Source organism: Macrotis lagotis, chromosome 1 (assembly GCF_037893015.1).
Source record: "Macrotis lagotis isolate mMagLag1 chromosome 1, bilby.v1.9.chrom.fasta, whole genome shotgun sequence".
Classification (NCBI taxonomy): domain Eukaryota; kingdom Metazoa; phylum Chordata; class Mammalia; order Peramelemorphia; family Peramelidae; genus Macrotis; species Macrotis lagotis.
In genome coordinates, this window is record NC_133658.1 from 207,372,459 (window position 1) to 207,390,063 (window position 17,605).

The following is a 17,605-nucleotide window of genomic DNA, read 5'->3' on the forward strand; positions in this document are numbered from 1 at the left end:
TGCTACTAAAGGGATATCAATCCCTATAGCTTGGATAAAAGAATTCAATATCAAAAAAACTTTTTATACAAACATGATAAAAAGGCAGACACACCATGTTAAGCCACCCTCCAACCCCAAAATTCATTTAGCTCTTAATCATTTTTCTCCTTGGCTGCCTATGGGATAAAACATGATCTCCTTAGCTTGACATTTAAGGATTTGGCTCCAACTTGCCTTTCCAGGTTTATTTCATATTGCTTTCCTTCACTCATTATATGATTCGGTCTAACTGGATTGACTGATGGATAGTTATTATTCCCTTATCTTCTTCTGCTGTTTTCTGCCTCCCTGTATCTTTGTGAATTGTTCTCTGTGCCTGAAATGTCTTCCTTCTTCATAGCAAAATGTTGAAATCCTTTTCAAGGCTTAGCTCCTCCCTAAAGTCTTTCCTGATCAATCCAGCTTCAATAAACTTTCCTCAACTTTCTCAGTTAGCTTGTTTCAGACCTCGATCCTAGACCTCATCAAACTCAACTTCCTACTAGGTTACTTTATGTGGCTATTGGAATTCTCACTCTCCCCAGGCAGAAGCCACATAATGGTCCTTAATGAATGTTTCCTGAATTGTTTAAGAGAGAGGAGAAAAAAGAAGGCCTTGGATTCTGGTCAGCCTAAGCTCCAAATTAAATAGGGTATTACTACTTCACTTACCTCATACTTCGAGTATCCCAACCCCTGATGGTAGTGTCATTGGCTGTTGCAACTTGAGTGCAGTTGTGATGTGGGCTCCATCTACCAGAAGTAAACTTCAACTGACCTTTACCTTCTAATGCTGTAGAACTGGACAGCTTAGTATTTGGACAATATTTCAAAAAGAATAAAAATGAAAAAAGAAATTCAACTCATTGAATTAAGACTCTAGGTATTAAAATATAACCACAAAATTCAGAAACATTTTTGTCTTCTTCCCTTAAAAGGCCCATATGTTTAAATCTTCTTTGGAAAACTATAAAACTGGGGACATAAGAAAAATAAAACAAAAAGCCTATTAATAGATCTCTATTAAACAGGAATTATGTGCAAGTACATGAATGGAGATGATTTGCTAGAACTTGAAAGACAAATAATTCAAACATCTGGCCTTACATAAAGATACGAACAGAGCCATTAAAGTATACACTAACATCTTGAGAATAAAAGGAATAACAGAATTTAGTTAATAAAATGTTATTTTAAATTCTGTCTTCCTCTCCCTTTATACTGAAGATCTCAACGTACTTTATATGAAAGTTGATTAAAACTTATTAGAACAGTGACTCTGTGATTAATGTGTATTTCAAAAAAGTACAATGAAAAACTCTTCTAATCTTCATCTTCCTCAGGCAAAGCACAGGAGGGCAGAGCACCTGAACAAGTGAAAAGAGAAGTGACTCTCTGGTCTCAGACATTTAATAATTATCTAGCTGTGTGGCCTTGGGCAAGCCACTTAACCCCATTTGCCTTGCAAAAACCTTTAAAAAAAGAGAGAGAGAGAAAGAGAGAGAGAGAAGTGACTCCTTTTCTCTTATATGGTGAGGAGGTGGATGGCACATGTTGAATCTCAGTTCCATGTGGACTCGAGTCAAATTTCCTTACCTCTCTGGGTCTTAGTTTTGTTATCTGTAAAATGGAACAGTTGGAATCAGTGACCCTTAAAGCCCACTCCTTGACTTAAATCCTATGATTTTATAATCAAGTTGATCTTTTTATCCTATCTTTATTCAATCAACCTCACCAGTCTACTCTCAAATCGGGCCATCTAAAGAATCCACACTCTTCCTCTCCCATGAGGAAGATACTCCCTGCCTTTTACTGTACAACAGTTATTCCCACCCACCTACTCCAATCAAATATCAACTGTATCCAATTATCTGGCACTGTTCTGAAAATTCCCCCAAAATAAACTCAAATCAACATTCATTTTTATTTACAACAGGAAAAATAGATATCCCCTATACAGTCCTTTTATGAGGGGGAGAGTGAGACCAATCAAACTAATAACAATAGAACATTATAATTTCAAAAAGGTCATGAATACTGCTTTCTCTAAAAGAGTCAACTAAAATGTAATTTTGTGGATATAATTTAGAAACTATTATTATGGCAGAAAAGGCCCTAGACCTAGGCAGGACAAATACATTCCACTTATAAACAGATGGCAGATTTCTGGATAGAGAAGTAGGTTCAAAGTACTACTATGACATTTACTACCCGTGTAAAACAGTTAAGCCACTTAGCTTTTCTAAGTCTCAATTTCCTTTATTTGTAAAACTATTTTAAAAATTCACTATCTCCTTTAACAGGATTACCATGGAGAAAGATTCTGTAAACAAAATGCTATAGAAATGTAAGTTATTATATTCTTTCCACATGTTGAAAAGACATAGCTAGGTGAACCATTCACAATCTGAGTTAAACATTCAGGAAACATATCATCAATTAACAAAGTTCTAGGGGGGATTTAAATAGAGAGACTGAAGAAAAATCGGAGAAAATAGACTTGGAAAAAAAATTGAAGTTTTGAGAAGGATCACCACAACTTAAAGTGCTAAGGAAGCACAGAATTACTAATGAATTCTGCAAGGGTCACTATCATATAGATAAAGAAAAAAAGAACACAGCACAATACTCCTGACAGAGCAATGTCTTTCTTGTCAGAAAGGGCTCCTCAAAACTTCTGATCTGCAAACCTTTTCTGGCAAAAATACACATCATGTCTCTTTATCAGTTTTGTGAAACTAGTGAAGAAGCAAAAACTTAAAAACACACACATAAAAAAAAGTCACATGCATTTGAAATAAAAAGAAACGTTTACTGAAAGAATCTGCCCTAAAACCTAAGGAAAGCTGATCTGGTGAAGCCTAATACCATAATGGAACAAAGTCAGGGCAGCTCCTTGAATTACTTTTGAGTAAATCATGTATCTTCTTTCTGTTTTCATCATATATATAAGGAGGTTGGACTAGAAGACCTCAAAAGTCCTTTCTGTTTTTTAGACTATCATTCTAGCTATATGTGATTCTTGGGCAAATTGCTTCCACTTCTCTAAGTAATTCACTTTTCTCGTCTGTAAAATGAAAAGGTTGGCTTAGATTATTCCTTCTAATTCTAAAGTTCTATGATACTAATGACACATTCAACATCAGAAAAAAAGCTTAAAAACCTTTATTTTAGGATATGCTAAAAAGAAGGTATCTACATTATATAGTCTCCACCCAGTCTGATTCTCAGGGGATAAGTTCACAAGGGGGACATGCTACTGGTTTCTAAAGTCTGACTAAATAGTAAATTTTTGAAATCATATTTGGGATTCAGATGCAGTTAAGTCCCATTAGCTAGGAATATTTAGTACTAGGATATCTAGAGGAAGCAAAGATGTTTCTAAAAGTGAGATGGGATGGTGCTGACTGTACCATCAACATTACCCTGAGGAGAAAGAGCTACATAAATCACTGGGATAGACCATAGTGTTGTTGGTAGGTACTATAGGAATTTGGTCTATATTTGGACAAAACAAGCTATTACTAAATCTACAAATAGCTCTTTTGGTGAAAATAAAATAACAATGTTTTATAAATTGTCAGCCATTTCTTCTACTTGACTCTCTCAGATCAAACTCAATTTAGTTAAATAAACATTTATTAAAGCACCTATTTTATGGAATTTGCTTTGAACATACAGAAATATATTTCAGATTTGTTAGGTAATAGGTTAACAACATACATTAATTGCTGAAGTTGAAAAAAAAAAACCTTTTTAAAGATTTTACCTGGAGAGTCATTGAGATTTCTTTACTATTTACTATTATTTAACTCTTTACAGTTAGTTTATGTCTAGCAATATTTTTAATACTGTTTTAAAATATTCTAAAAGTAAGTCTCACATTTCTACACATTTATTCAAAAAATATTTATTAAGAACTAATTGTGTGCAATGTTATAGGAAATGAGTTCAAGGAAGATGAGCCCAGGGGACAGTTAGGTGGAACAGTGGACAGAGCACCAGCCCTAGAGTCAGGAGGACCTGAGTTCAAATCTGACATAAGCCAGTTAATAATTGCCTAGCTGTGTGACCTTGGGCAAGTCACTTAACTGCATTGCCTTAAATAAATAATTTTTTGTTAAAAAAGGAAGATGAACCCAGTCTAAGACAGTTGACATTGGAGAAAATTTTTATGACACCCTTAAGAGCCTTAATTTTCATGTATTCCTAATTATCACTTAGTTTATTAATGAGTCATGAGTAAAGTCAAGCCCAGAGGCCATCTTAGTCCTGGCACAAGGGCAATGCTTTCATAGTCATAGGTAAGTCTACAAAGGACCTAAGACATCATCTAATCCCATCTTCTCATTTTTCCTGGAAATAAACTGAGGCCCAGAGAAGTTAACTGTCTTGTGATATAAAGATATAAAGTGACAGAAGAGGGACTTGAAGCATAGTCCTCTAATTACAAATCAAGCACTCATTCCAATTTTAACAGTCCATTTTCTAGTCTCTGACTAGGAAAATAAATTTTTGTGAAATGCCTTTCTATAATTCCTCTCAAAATTTTCAAGACTGTAGAAATTCAAGATTAGTGTAATGTGGCTCTTTGCAAACTCCATCCAAACTTTTTTTCCCCAAATAATACACATCCGTATAGAGATTGATAATGGTTTAAAAAACCTCACTATATTAATCCTTCAAATCAAGTTTATATAAAATTTGAGTGAGGTCAAAAATCAATATTGCTTTTTAGCACCCATACACACAGATAATTTTCAGTGAGATATATCAGGGTGTGGCCTATGTTTTGATCACAATGGTATATGAATGTAAAATATGAGTGTGGCTGAAGTAAATGTTTAAGATGTCCCTACTTAGAGGGACAAAAACAGAGGCTGGACCTATAATTTCACCTTGACATAAAACTCCATGATGAAGAAACTCCCCTGACCAATGCTGCAGAATACTTTCCCTGAAACACAGTTAAGTGATTCACCCAGGGTCACAAAATAAGTATGTGTCAGAAGTAGAATTTGAACCCAGGTTCTCCTGGTTTTTACATGGGTTCTTAATTGCCTATGTCATGCTACTTAGCACATCATATCATATATACACTACTCAAACAGTGACATAATACCAATACTTAGGTCTAATAAGCTATTTTTTCCCCATCTTTTTTCTTGTCAGGTCTCTACAACCAGATTTTTAAATCTTATCTTAAAGTTTTAGACCTCAATGTCCTCAACTGTAAAATGAAGGGATTGGATTAAGTGACCTTTCCTGATCTAACCCCTAGGATCATACATCTATCATCTGCCATTCAGGCAGGTGATACCATGGTCTACCTCCTCCATGACTTGAGAAGCAAATTGATTCTTCCTCCCCCTCCACTAACTTAGGCAAGTATATTTTCTATTGTAATAATGCAAATTATAAAGATAGAAAAGAAGAAAAGCAACTGAATATTGCCTATTTCCCAAACTCATAATTTTGCAAAAGGTAATGAAAACACTAGTTTATAGCCTATTCTGAGAAAGCTGCTTAGGATATATTAAATCAACTAGCTTTAAAGTACCTAGTATTGTTCTAGGGAGTCTAAGGGGATCCAAAAGAAGTAAAAGAAATTATTACTGGGTGGCTAGGTGGCATAGTGGATAAAGCACTGGCCTTGGAGTCAGGAGTACCTGGGTTCAAATCCAGTCTCAGACACTTAATAATTACCTAGCTATGTGGCCTTGGGCAAGCCACTTAACCCCATTTGCCTTGCAAAAATCTAAAAAAAAAAAAAAAAAGAAAGAAATTATTCCTGCCCTTGACAGGAGGAATTTTAGTCTACTTAAAGAAACTTCAATTTAGCTTAACTACTAACTGTAACTATGTTTTAAAAATCTAATCAGAGGAGCATTGCTCTAATTTGACTACTAGTAAAATCATATAAAACAAGGAGAGAATGGTAACATGTTAACTAGATAGGGTTGGGGGTCATAGGAGTTCAAAAAGAAAGATATATTGATATAGGCTGAAACAGTCAAGAGGAAGTCTTTGTGGAAGAGAAGTGTATGATTGAAACTTCTAGCTAGAAGAGAAGATATTTCAGGGACAAGAAATTATATGATCAAGAATATGAGAAGTAGAAATAAGTCATGTTGTGTTGAATGGACCTAATTAACCAGAGTGGAGAGATTTAACGTTGGGGAATAGTGATTAGATGACTGGATAGGGTCACTTTACGAGAACCTTGAAAGCCAGGAAGAATAGTTTGGACTTGATACAGTTGGCACCTTCATAAGTTTGTGAACTAAAAAGTGTCATGATGAAGGGGATATTTTAGGAAGATGAATCTGGCAGCGGTGGGCGGGATGATTTGGAGGGCAGAAAGACTGCAAGAAAGCAGAAGGCTGCTGCCAGGTGTGAGGTGAAAAGGAAGCACAGGAAAAGACAAGTGCTTTCACTAAAAATTAGTCCCCATAGGTGCAAAGAAAAAATTCTGTAAGGTAAATTTTAATGGAAGACCCAAAATAAATTTATCATCAGTTTATATGACTGTCCCTCCAAGATGAACAGTGTAACATTGGATGGAGAGTCAACCAACCACATTTTTTGTTTGTTTATTTGTTTCCTGGTACAATGAAAAGAAAATTCAGTAAGAGATTCATAGGATACAGTGTGCATGATTAAATTGAAGAAAAAACTGAGGTTTTGTCGTTGTTTTTAAGATAAAAGACATTCCGTATGGTTGTTCACAGGAAATGCTGCTAATTCCAGGATGGAAAAAAAGGAGGATATGTCTTCTAATGAACAAAATTATATGGCATATCAGTTTTAATAATATAGAAATGGCACATTTATATGAAGGGCCTCAGATTTATAAGTGTCTTATAAGACTGAACTTCAAAACACAAAAATCTATAGTCTTTGGCACTAAAAAATACAATTACAATATAGCAGTGCGTCTAAAATTAGAACTAAATTTAACAAGGAAAAAAATAAAACCTTTGACATAGTGCCTTACACACAGTAGCTCAATAATTTGATTATCAATGATATTAAAAGGCCAATTCATTCATTCATTCATTTTTTCATGATATGACACAGTGGAAAAAACACTAGACTCAGAAGCACTGGGACCAACTCCTGGCTTTCTCACTAGCTCTGTGATTTTAGATAAGTTATAACTTTTCTGATTCTGTTTTATTATCTTTAAAATGGGGAAAATAAATACTAGTTACCCTACAAGTTATTAAGATAATCAAGCGAGAATATATAAAACATTATATGCATTATTCAGAAAAGAATTTTTTTCACGTTCAAAAATCTTGAATCTGTTATTTAGAGCCCTCCACAATATGGTGCCCACCCAACTTTCAAATGATTTCCTATTATTTCCCTTCATGCACATGCCATTTCATTTAAACTGGCCGACTAACTGTTTCATGTATACAACATTCCATCTGTCCCTTCTGTGCCTTCACGTGAGAGTAGTCCCCTATGGATGGCAGAAAGTTGTTCTTCATCATTACCCCACCTCCTAGGAATCTTTAGTTTGCTTCAAAGCATACTATCAATTAGATATCCATGATCTGTTAAGATGGTTTTATTTGTAATTCATTTCCTTGAAGAAAATAACATCTTAAAAATAAGTTTAAAAAAATTGTTGGCTCAGCAAAATTTGAAAGACACAGATTTTATTTTGATCCTTGACCATGGTATGTTTATTTCCTTAAAAATAACTTAATTATCAAGCAAGCATGACTGTCTCTTTGAGAGAATAATAACTGATACTATCTTGCTTTTTTAAAAAAATGAATCCCTTCCCTGCCATGGTAAGTCGCAATCTATAAACCTCAAGTTTGAACTGCTCCATATCACAAATATATATTCTTGCCACTGTAAGATTCACACAGTCCTTGCTATATGTATCCATAACTTATCTCACCTTTCTACTATTCATAATAACAAATATATAACAGCCCCCCCCTTTTTAAACAATTCAACAAAAAAAAACCTAAGTGCATCTTCAAAATTCTTGATTCTTGAAGTGGACTGTAAATACCTAGGTGGTAGATTGTATCTCTGTAAATTCCAAAGCACGCATGCAGCATTTTATATATAAAATGAACTTTAAAAAGTTCTAAATTCATTTAGCTCCCTAAGTTTCAATAATTTCATATATACATATACACAAACTCCATTAAAAGTGATTTTTAAATAATAATTTACTCTTTATTTCTCAGAAAGGTTTGAGGAGTTTAGAAATTAATATGTGAATGATATTAATAAGATAAATATCAACATTTAATGGTAATTTTTCCAACAAAATGCCATGAAGAAAAATGAAAAGTAGTATTTGACTTTAATATTTCCAAAATTCAAGAAACATCTACAGTTTCTGTGCTGCTGAAATTGGATGTGCAACCTAGTCAATCACTATAACTCATTTATGACTTCTGAGGCATGATTATAAAATAATGTTCCTAATTTTTAAAAAGATATACTAGACTTTCTACATTTAAATGAGCACAATCCTTCCAATTCTTTGTCTTGAGATGCTAAGCACTTCTTCCAATGATTCAAGTGAAGACAATTTACATTTACAAAGTGTCCACTATGTCCAAGGCATTGCCCTAGGGACACAAAGATGGAATATTTCATGATGCTGCTGTCACTAAAACCTCAAGAGGATATGCAGGTGAGCCTGAGTTCACAAAGGTTATGTCAATGGAGTGCCAGCTCTGGCAGAATCTATCAAGGTAGAAAATCAGTGAATAGAGAGAGGAGGGAAGAACTGAATGTCTGTTGCCCAAGGAAAAGCCTGGCTTTTCAGAGATTCACCAGATTGATTTCATTTTATTTTTTTAACCATAGTAACCTTTGATGATTACTAGCTTATAGAGGTGTTATATATGATCTAAGGAAAATTTATTATAATATTATATCATGTGATTATTAATATTAATTTGTAATATTCCTTTCTCTGTTTAAAATTCCTATTTTTACATTTTAGGTCACATTAAAAAAATTATAAACAGTTTCCAGGAACTGGCTGAGTAATGTGAACATATTCTAGCTCCTCCTGAGGCCTGATCTGTGCCACTCCATTTATTTCATAAACAGAAGACAGATTTAACCCATCTTTGCTCGAGAGTTTTCCGGTTAAAAACCTGCTGCAACTCTCACAAAAAAAGAAACTTAACCAGGTAGATCTTAAGTAGTTTTGCTTGTCCTGATTACTAGAGGTTGTGTGAATCTCATGACTAGGTCACATTCTCAATTTTCATCCCCCAAACAGGATTTGAGAACTCAGTCCACCTTCTCATTAACTGTCCACCAATCATAGTTGTATTCAGACTGCCAGAAAAAGTTTCAATAAAGGAAGACAGACTGGGATTTAAGGTGACCTTTACATCTCTGGTCACCAAGAAATCACTGGTCTCAATTTACTGATGATTTGCTGGCCTAATTAATACATTGATGTTTTTATATCTGGAATTTTGATTCTAAGAATTTTATAAGCCACAGATATATGGTGGGAGAATACCCACAAAGATGAATTTACAGTTACCTGAAGTAGGAATGTCACTGTTCAAAACATTTTATGACCATTTTAGAATTGCCTTGAGTGAGTTTATAAAGTGTTAAAGAAAACTTAGTCTTAATACTTTTAATCATTTTATTTCCCATTTAATTAAATTCAGTAAATCATTAGTACCTACTATGTACAAAACCCTGTATTGGGCACTGAGGATACAACCATAAAAAAATAGCTTAGTCCCAACCCCAAGCAATTTACAAAGAATATTAATACATCTACTCAAATAAGTATGATACAAAGTAGAATGTGCTAAGTATAAGGGAAGGATGGGTCTAAACAAAAGTATTTGGAAAAATAGAGATAAAGAGCTTCATTCATGTAGGGGATCAGCAAAGGTGTCATGGAAAAAATGGCCTATCAGTTGAGGTGACCTATGCACATTTGTCAGCAATAGAAAATTAGTTTGTTGATATAGAAATACTGAAGATGAAAAAGTAAGATCAACGAGGCATGAGAGATGAGAAGTAAGAAGAACAAAAATGGAGGCTTAGTAAGATGATCACCTTAGATTCTAAAAACGGAGCAAAGGAAGAGAGGCAGAAGAACAAGGTTAAGGTTCAAAAAGGAGAAGCACTTAAATGGGAACAGAATGGGGAAAAGTACATTCCAGAAGAAGATAGGACTATATGAAAAAATGGAGCCTAAACAAGGCAAAATATGATCAGAGAATTGTTATTAGTCTAGTTTGCCTGGAAGGAATGTGTAGAAAATTAGATCAAAATAGAGCTAGGGAAGTTAATTGAGTCATAAATGTCTGACTAAGAAGCTTAATTTTATTCAAGAGGTAAATAGGGAGCTGCTGAAGGTTTTTTTTTTTATCAAGGGAGCAAAATGGCCAGATTTATGCAATAAGAAGACAATTTTGAACAGAGAAAATTGATTGTAAAGGAGAGAAATTGGAGGAGACTTTTCACAATAGTCTAGATAAGCACTGATGATAGTTTGAAAAAAGTTAGTGGAAATTATTAAGAAAAAAGCTGACAGGAAGACTTGGCAATTTATTAGATAAAGAACAGAGGTATCAAACTTGCTGCCCCCAAAACTCCCAAATACCTCAAACCAGATTAAAATGTAATGGGGAAATAGTTAATAAATAAAAATTTAATAAAATATAGATATTAATTTGTGGTTTGGAGTTGATATATGATCCACAAGGGTCTATTTCTGTGAAACCCTTGCTGTAGAGGGTGATAGTGATGAGAGAGTTAAAGACGTTTCTAAGGTTTTCAAGACTGGATGGTAGGTCTACCAATAGGAAGAGGGAAGTTGGAAATAGGGGAGTGGGTGATGAGTTTTATTTCTAGACATGTTGAGCTTGAGGCGCTGAGGCATCCAGAATTCCAATACACAATACTTATGATCTCCTCAATATTCACTCCAACCGCACAGAATGCAATCTTATCCATAACTACTCAAGGATTCTAAGATGTTAAGAATCCCAAGCATGATGAAAGAAAAAGTAGAGAGGTAGGAGATGGAATATCATATACAAGGATTAGTAAGCAGAACAGTTTGACTAGAACATGCAAAGAGATATAAAGAGCTGATAAAAATAAACTGGATGAGAATGTGAGGGCATCAAATGCCAAACAAAGGATCCTCTTCTATCCTAAAGGCAACGGGGAACCACTGAAGCTCCCTGAGCAGAGAAAGAAGCTTCTCGATTATTGTTTTCATTTAAGAGATGAGGAAGCTGCAACTCAAAGTGACTTGCTGGTGGTCACACTGCTAAGTATTCGAGGAGGAAGTGACCCCAGATCTTCCTACTTCAAGTCAAAGATTATCTCTAAGCATTCATACTTCTAATTTATTACCATATACAATAATCAGGACATCAGACCTGTACTCTGGCAGCTGGTTCAGGAGGAGAGATGCAGAAAACAAGAAGCCTACAAGTAGGAATTTAGTACAATGACCCAGACTAGAGATGATGAAGGCCTGCAACAGAGTGGCTATGGTAAGATTAAAAAGGATAGAATGGATGGAAGAGACTTTGAGGAAGAATAAGAATAGACAAGACTTGGCATATGACTGAATATCAGAGGAGAGGGGTGAGTGAAAATGAAGAGTCAATCTTGAAGTTATTAACTTGGGTGAATAGAAGAATGATAGCAAAAACAGTAGGAAAATTAGGAACTGGGGTAAGGTTAGGACAGAAGATAATGAGCTGCTTTAGACATGTTTAATTTAAGATACCTAGGTAGCATTCTAGTGGAGATGCCAAACAGGTAGTTGGACACGTGAGACTAGAGCTCAGAAGAGAGATGAGGGCTAGATATAGAACATTTAGGAATCAACTATCTAGAAAGATAAATTAATCTATGGGTACTGATGAGACCACCAAGAGAGTTTAGATAGAGAAGAGAACGATGAAGCTCCAGGACATACCTATGCATAAGGGCAGAATATGGATAATGAAGCTACAAAAATCACTTAGAAATTTTAATCTGATATGTAGGAAAAGAACCACAATAGAAAATGAAAACCAAGGAAAGAGTATTCAGAAAGTGGTCACTGTCAAATGCTATGAAGAACTTAAGAGAATTATAACTAAGAAAAGTCATTGAATTTACCAATTACTAGATCCCTGGTGACCTCAAAGAGAACAATTTCAGTTGATGGAGTTGGCAACCAGATTACAAGGGACTGGAAGAAGTAAGTGGGAAGTAGGGAAGTGGAAACAGAAAGGGTAGACAGCATTTTTAGGAGTATAATTGTGAAAGGAGAGCTAAGGGAAGTCAGTTTGGGGAGATGCCTGGGATGAGCAAAAATTTCTTAAGGATAGGGAGGCAAGGTGTGCCTTTCTGAAGTAGACAATATCATAGAATCATAGCTCTAGAACTACAAAGGACTTCAGAGCTCATCTAATACAATTCCCTCATTATTTTTACATATAATAAAACAGATCCAGAGAGGTTAAGTGAGAGTTTAGAGAGATGAGAGAGAAGACTCCACAGAACATCTCTCAGCTCTGGAGGATAGGTTGATCACCTGAAATCTCATCACCAGACAATACTTTGAATACAGTTTCTCAACTCATCCCAATTGCCCAATCTCTTTGTTTGGAAGGCAGAGCAATGGACTCCTCCCAAAGTCTTCCTTAATAGAGACTCACAACATTCCAGATAACTCCATTTCCCATCAGCAGTTCTACTTGGCATGGATTCCATGGGAGACTACTCCCAATGATGAGCACCCCCTCCCCAGCCCTTTCAGCTTCATTTCTTGGTTCATTGTAAGCTCCTTGAAGGCAGGCATTGTCTGTTTTTCTTATCTGTATCCCCTGAATTTAGCACAGTGCCTGGACCATATAAAATGCTTAATAACTGTTTACTGAATTAAATTGAAAGAGTCTAAGAACAAAGTGACCAGAGACAATTACTCATCTTAATTATGGTATGCCTTACAGTTGATGCTGAATGATTTTGACTTCCTAAAACTATCTCACCCTTAAAGAATAAAGATTTACCATCATTGAGGAATTCAAAAGAAGACCAATACTCTGAAGGCAATTCTTAAAGCTGAATCCTAATGCTCCAACAATCTTGTTATTATCTGCAAATAAATGATCATTCTCCACAACAACTGTTCCAATCTTCTCTCAAGTGATCACTGGCATCTCTAGTTCCTTCTCTCAGCAGATGATTGATATTTCTTACAAAAATCAAGACCAATGACTTGAGCTTCCTGATTTTTTTCAGTTCCCCACCTCAAAACTCAACTACATTTTCACTCTTTTCTCATTTGCTCTATACTTAGATAATGAGGTAGTTAGTCCTTTCTCATTACCAAGACTACACTTTCAACTGTGACTCAGTCCCTAAAGTTTTCTTCACAACTTTTGCCCCATCAATCAATTCCTCTCACTTTAAATCTACTGGTTTCATTTCCACCCACATCCATAAAAAAAAAGGAAAAACCCCAAACTTCATTTTTTTTTTAGGGTTTTTGTAAGGCAAACAGGGTTAAGTGGCTTGCCCAAGGCCACACAGCTAGGTAATTATTAAGTGTCTGAGACCAAATTTGAACTCAGGTACTCCTGACTCCAGGGCCGGTGCTTTATTCACTACGCCACCTAGCCACCCCAAAGAATTTTAAAGCAGTTTTTTTTTTAGGTTTTTGCAAGGCAAATGGGGTTAAGTGGCTTGCCCAAGGCCACACAGCTAGGTAATCATTAAGTGTCTGAGACTGGATTTGACCCCAGGTACTCCTGACTCCAGGGCCCGTGCTTTATCCACTACACCACCTAGCGGCCCTCCCCAAACTTCATTTGACCCTCCTATCTTCTCACTTCATTAACCTTTCTTTCTTATCAAAGTCCTAGAAAGAAGAATGTATGCTAACTTCTTTTACTTCTTCACTAACCACTAACTGTTCAACTTCTCTCTCTACCTGGCTTCTGAGCCCAACTACAAGGCATCCTCCACAAAGCTAGCAGAATAATCTCAAGATAATGGTCTGATCAGGTCAAGTTCTTGTTCAAAGGCTGTATGTCTCTATGGTCTCTAGGACAGATTGCAGGTGTCATCCTAATCATTGTTATTTCATAAACTGACATTGAAAGAATACTTTAAAATTCAAAACATATTTTATAAACATTATTTCATTTGAGTCTCATAACTGTACAAGTATAATTGTCTCCATTTTATAGATGAGACTATTGCAGCTCAGAGAGGCTAAGGAGCTTGCTTATAGTCACATAGTTACTAAGCATCAGAAAAGGTGAACCCAGGTCTCTCAAACTTCAAATTCAAAACTCTCTCCCCTAAGCCATCCTGCCTTTAATTTAAGAATATGTGCAATAATCAGGCTCTAATCTACAAGTCTGGTTTTATTTACATCACTTTCCTTCACCTCATCATTTCTGGTGAACCTGCAGTTCACAAATAAACTAAAGTAATCAATGATCTGGTGTTGCTGCATCCAAATAATGGTTTCCCTATCCTTGTCCTTCCTGATTTCTCTGGAGCCTTTGACACTGTTGAACTCTTCAGGTTTTTTTGTGATATCATTCTCTCCTTGTTCTTCTCTATTGGCTCCTGATTGCTCCTTCTTTGTTTCCTTTGCCAGATCTTCATTCAGGCCATGCCTATTAATTACGGCTGTCTTATGCTCTGAATCTTCTATCTATATACTATTTCACATGGCAATTTCATCATCTCCCATGGGTTCAATGAATCTAGCCATATCATCCTTGTATCTCTCTCTCTCTCTCTCTCTCTCTCTCTCTCTCTCTCTCTCTCTCTCTCTCTCTCTCCATAGCCTATATCTCTTGAACTCCAGTACCACACCACCCACTTGCCTTCTCAAATTCAGCATTCCTTAGGCATTTGAAACTCAGGTCCTTCTTCACCATTACCCAACATATCCAACCTGTTCTTAAATGGTGTCACCTTTCCAACCTTTCCTCATATATACTTATTCAATGTCCATTCTCCTTCAGAAAACCCTTAAGAGAAAAAGAAAAAGAAAATTCCCAACAGAGTACTCTCAGTATTATTTTGTTTTCCCTTTCTGCCATCATTTATATGCTGATAAAAGCAATTTCTTCCTGTAGTTATTGAGTACTACTTGATCTCCAGACAAGTAAGATCAAATGTAAATGGAAATCTTATCCAATATGGCTCCCCCCAACATCAGAACCTGAAGACCCTGTGGAAAGTGTGGGCTCTAGACCTCTCCTGAGTTCTGCTAATGATTATAAATGGCAAAGAATCTACAATTTAATTGCAAAAGGTAATGATGCAGGGAGCATAAGATTAGATTCACCACAGAAGGTAATATCCTCAAACAATAAAAAAAAAAATTGAGAGGTTTGGTGTAAAGATGGTTGAAATCAATAGGAAGGTTTCAGTATTAAATACTACAATGGAGGATCACAAAGTGATATTGACAGAACTGCTGACAGAGAATAAAAAAGGAGAAAGAAAACTAAATTGGTGTCTGCAGAAAATAAGTTACAGATTAATCACCCTACCATAAAATCATTTTTAGATAGCTTAGGGTCTAAGGATACATTAGCAGTTTGATTATAAGATGGCAGTGAAGAGTTGGGAAAGATAAAAACCTGCTGAATGTATCAGACTTTGTTTCTTCTGGACATTCTAGTTATTCACATACCAAGTGGTTCCTAGCAGAGCAATCTTTATTGTCCAAAAATATATCCCCTACTATATCTCAGGATGCCTGACAGTTACAGAAACATACAAAAGTAGATGTACTACTGGAATTCACCTCTAAAACATTTTTCTTATTTTTATTCTGAGCTAAACAAACATCAAATAAAATGAGCATTTCCATATATATTGTAGAACAAAAGAGGCTCATTCACGAAATTGCAAATCTATTTTGTAGAGCTTGCTATTTTTTTAAATGTATAATCAATTTAACATACATTTTTCAAAGTTTTATATGATCCCTTCTGCTTTTTTGTCTTTTTTTTTGGAAGGGGGAAGAGGTTAACTTATCTCTACTCTCTCTTTCCAAAATATACTGTTAGCTTTTTTGGAAAAAGGAGGAAGGAAGTGGGAGTGGGGGTGGGGATAAATCCTTGAAATACACACACACACACACACACACACACACACACACACACACACACACACACACACACAGGGCGGCTAGGTGGTGTAGTGGATAAAGCACCGGCCTTGGAGTCAGGAGTACCTGGGTTCCAACCCGGTCTCAGACACTTAATAATTACCTAGCTGTGTGGGCTTGGGCAAGCCACTTAACCTCATTCACCTTGCAAAATTCTAAAACACACACACACACACACACACACACACACACACACACACACACACACACACACATATGGAGGTACATAGCATCCTTCATCCTTCTCCCGAACTCTGTAATCATAGTTGGAATTTGATTGATCAGAATTCTTTTATTTCTAAAAGTTGATAGTCTTTTACAATACTGACCTTACATGCAAATTGTTCTTTCAGTTCTACTAATTTTACTCTGTACCAGTTCATACAAGTCTTCTCAGCTTTCCTTCAAGTCATCCCTTACAAATATTTGCATATACTATGTAATTTATTCAGCCATTTCCAAATTGACGGGCACCTTTCCCTCTTGGTTTCCAGTCCCTTGTCAGTATAAAAAGAGCTGAAACATATATATATCACATTTTTTTACATATGAATCCTTTTTCTCTTTGCATCTATAGAGTTCATCTCTTCTACCTTAAAAATCCTATGACTATGATCTTATTCTAACAATCCATTTAAAATATCAGATTCAGCATGTAGAACATAATAGCTTGATTAATTTCATACTGATATATCCTACAAATTGATATTATCCCATGAGAGAAATTACAATGATAGAATTTCAGTAAGGTATTCATGGACATCTTTGACAAACTAAAATTATTAAAATTAATGGGAGGACAAAGAGTCAGTTGTGAAATCTGCTGAGCTTAGTTCAAAGAGTCATTCATTGAATTGCTATCAATGTTGAAGTTTTACATGAGTTTTAATTTAGAAACCACCCTAAGTTTAACCAAAACAAAAATTTCTCTAATTCCTTTTCCTTACCACAGCTTGGCTTGAGCTTTCTTGTAAATCCCACAATAGCAAATGGTTATCAGCCAATGAAATGATCTTTTTACCATCACCCATCGGTTCCCATGTAACACTGCAAAAATAAAAGGAATATAAAATTAATGCAGGACATTGTTTAAATATCTACCATTCTAATAAACTTTCTTTAGAAACTAATATTATAATTGCCTCCCAATTACATGTAAAAACAATTTTAATATTTTTTTAAAGTCTTGAATTTCAAACTCTATCCCTCTCTCTTCTTTCCTCTTCCTAAGATGGTAAGCAATCTGATATAGGTTTACATATGTATAATAATACAAACATTTCTTTATTAGTCATTTTGCATAGAAGGAAGGGAGGAAGGGAGGAAATACTTCAGTTTGTGTTCAAAATATATCAGTTCAGCAAATAGCATATTTTATCATGAGTTCTTTCAGATTGTGTTGAGAAT

At 35.3% G+C, this 17,605-nt stretch overlaps 1 protein-coding gene across 5 annotated transcripts in view; it reads right to left on the bottom strand.

Moving 5' to 3' along the window:
- The window catches only part of EIPR1 (EARP complex and GARP complex interacting protein 1), a 216,551-nt gene that overhangs the window by 13,615 nt on the left and 185,331 nt on the right, over positions 1–17,605 (bottom strand). For all 5 annotated transcript variants that reach the window (XM_074209575.1, XM_074209576.1, XM_074209579.1 and 2 more), the window contains 2 exons: positions 17,146–17,245; positions 694–830 (listed from right to left, as the gene is read on the bottom strand). In XM_074209575.1, coding sequence (XP_074065676.1) covers positions 694–830; positions 17,146–17,245 — 237 coding nt within the window. The remainder of the gene's footprint in view (positions 1–693; positions 831–17,145; positions 17,246–17,605) is intronic.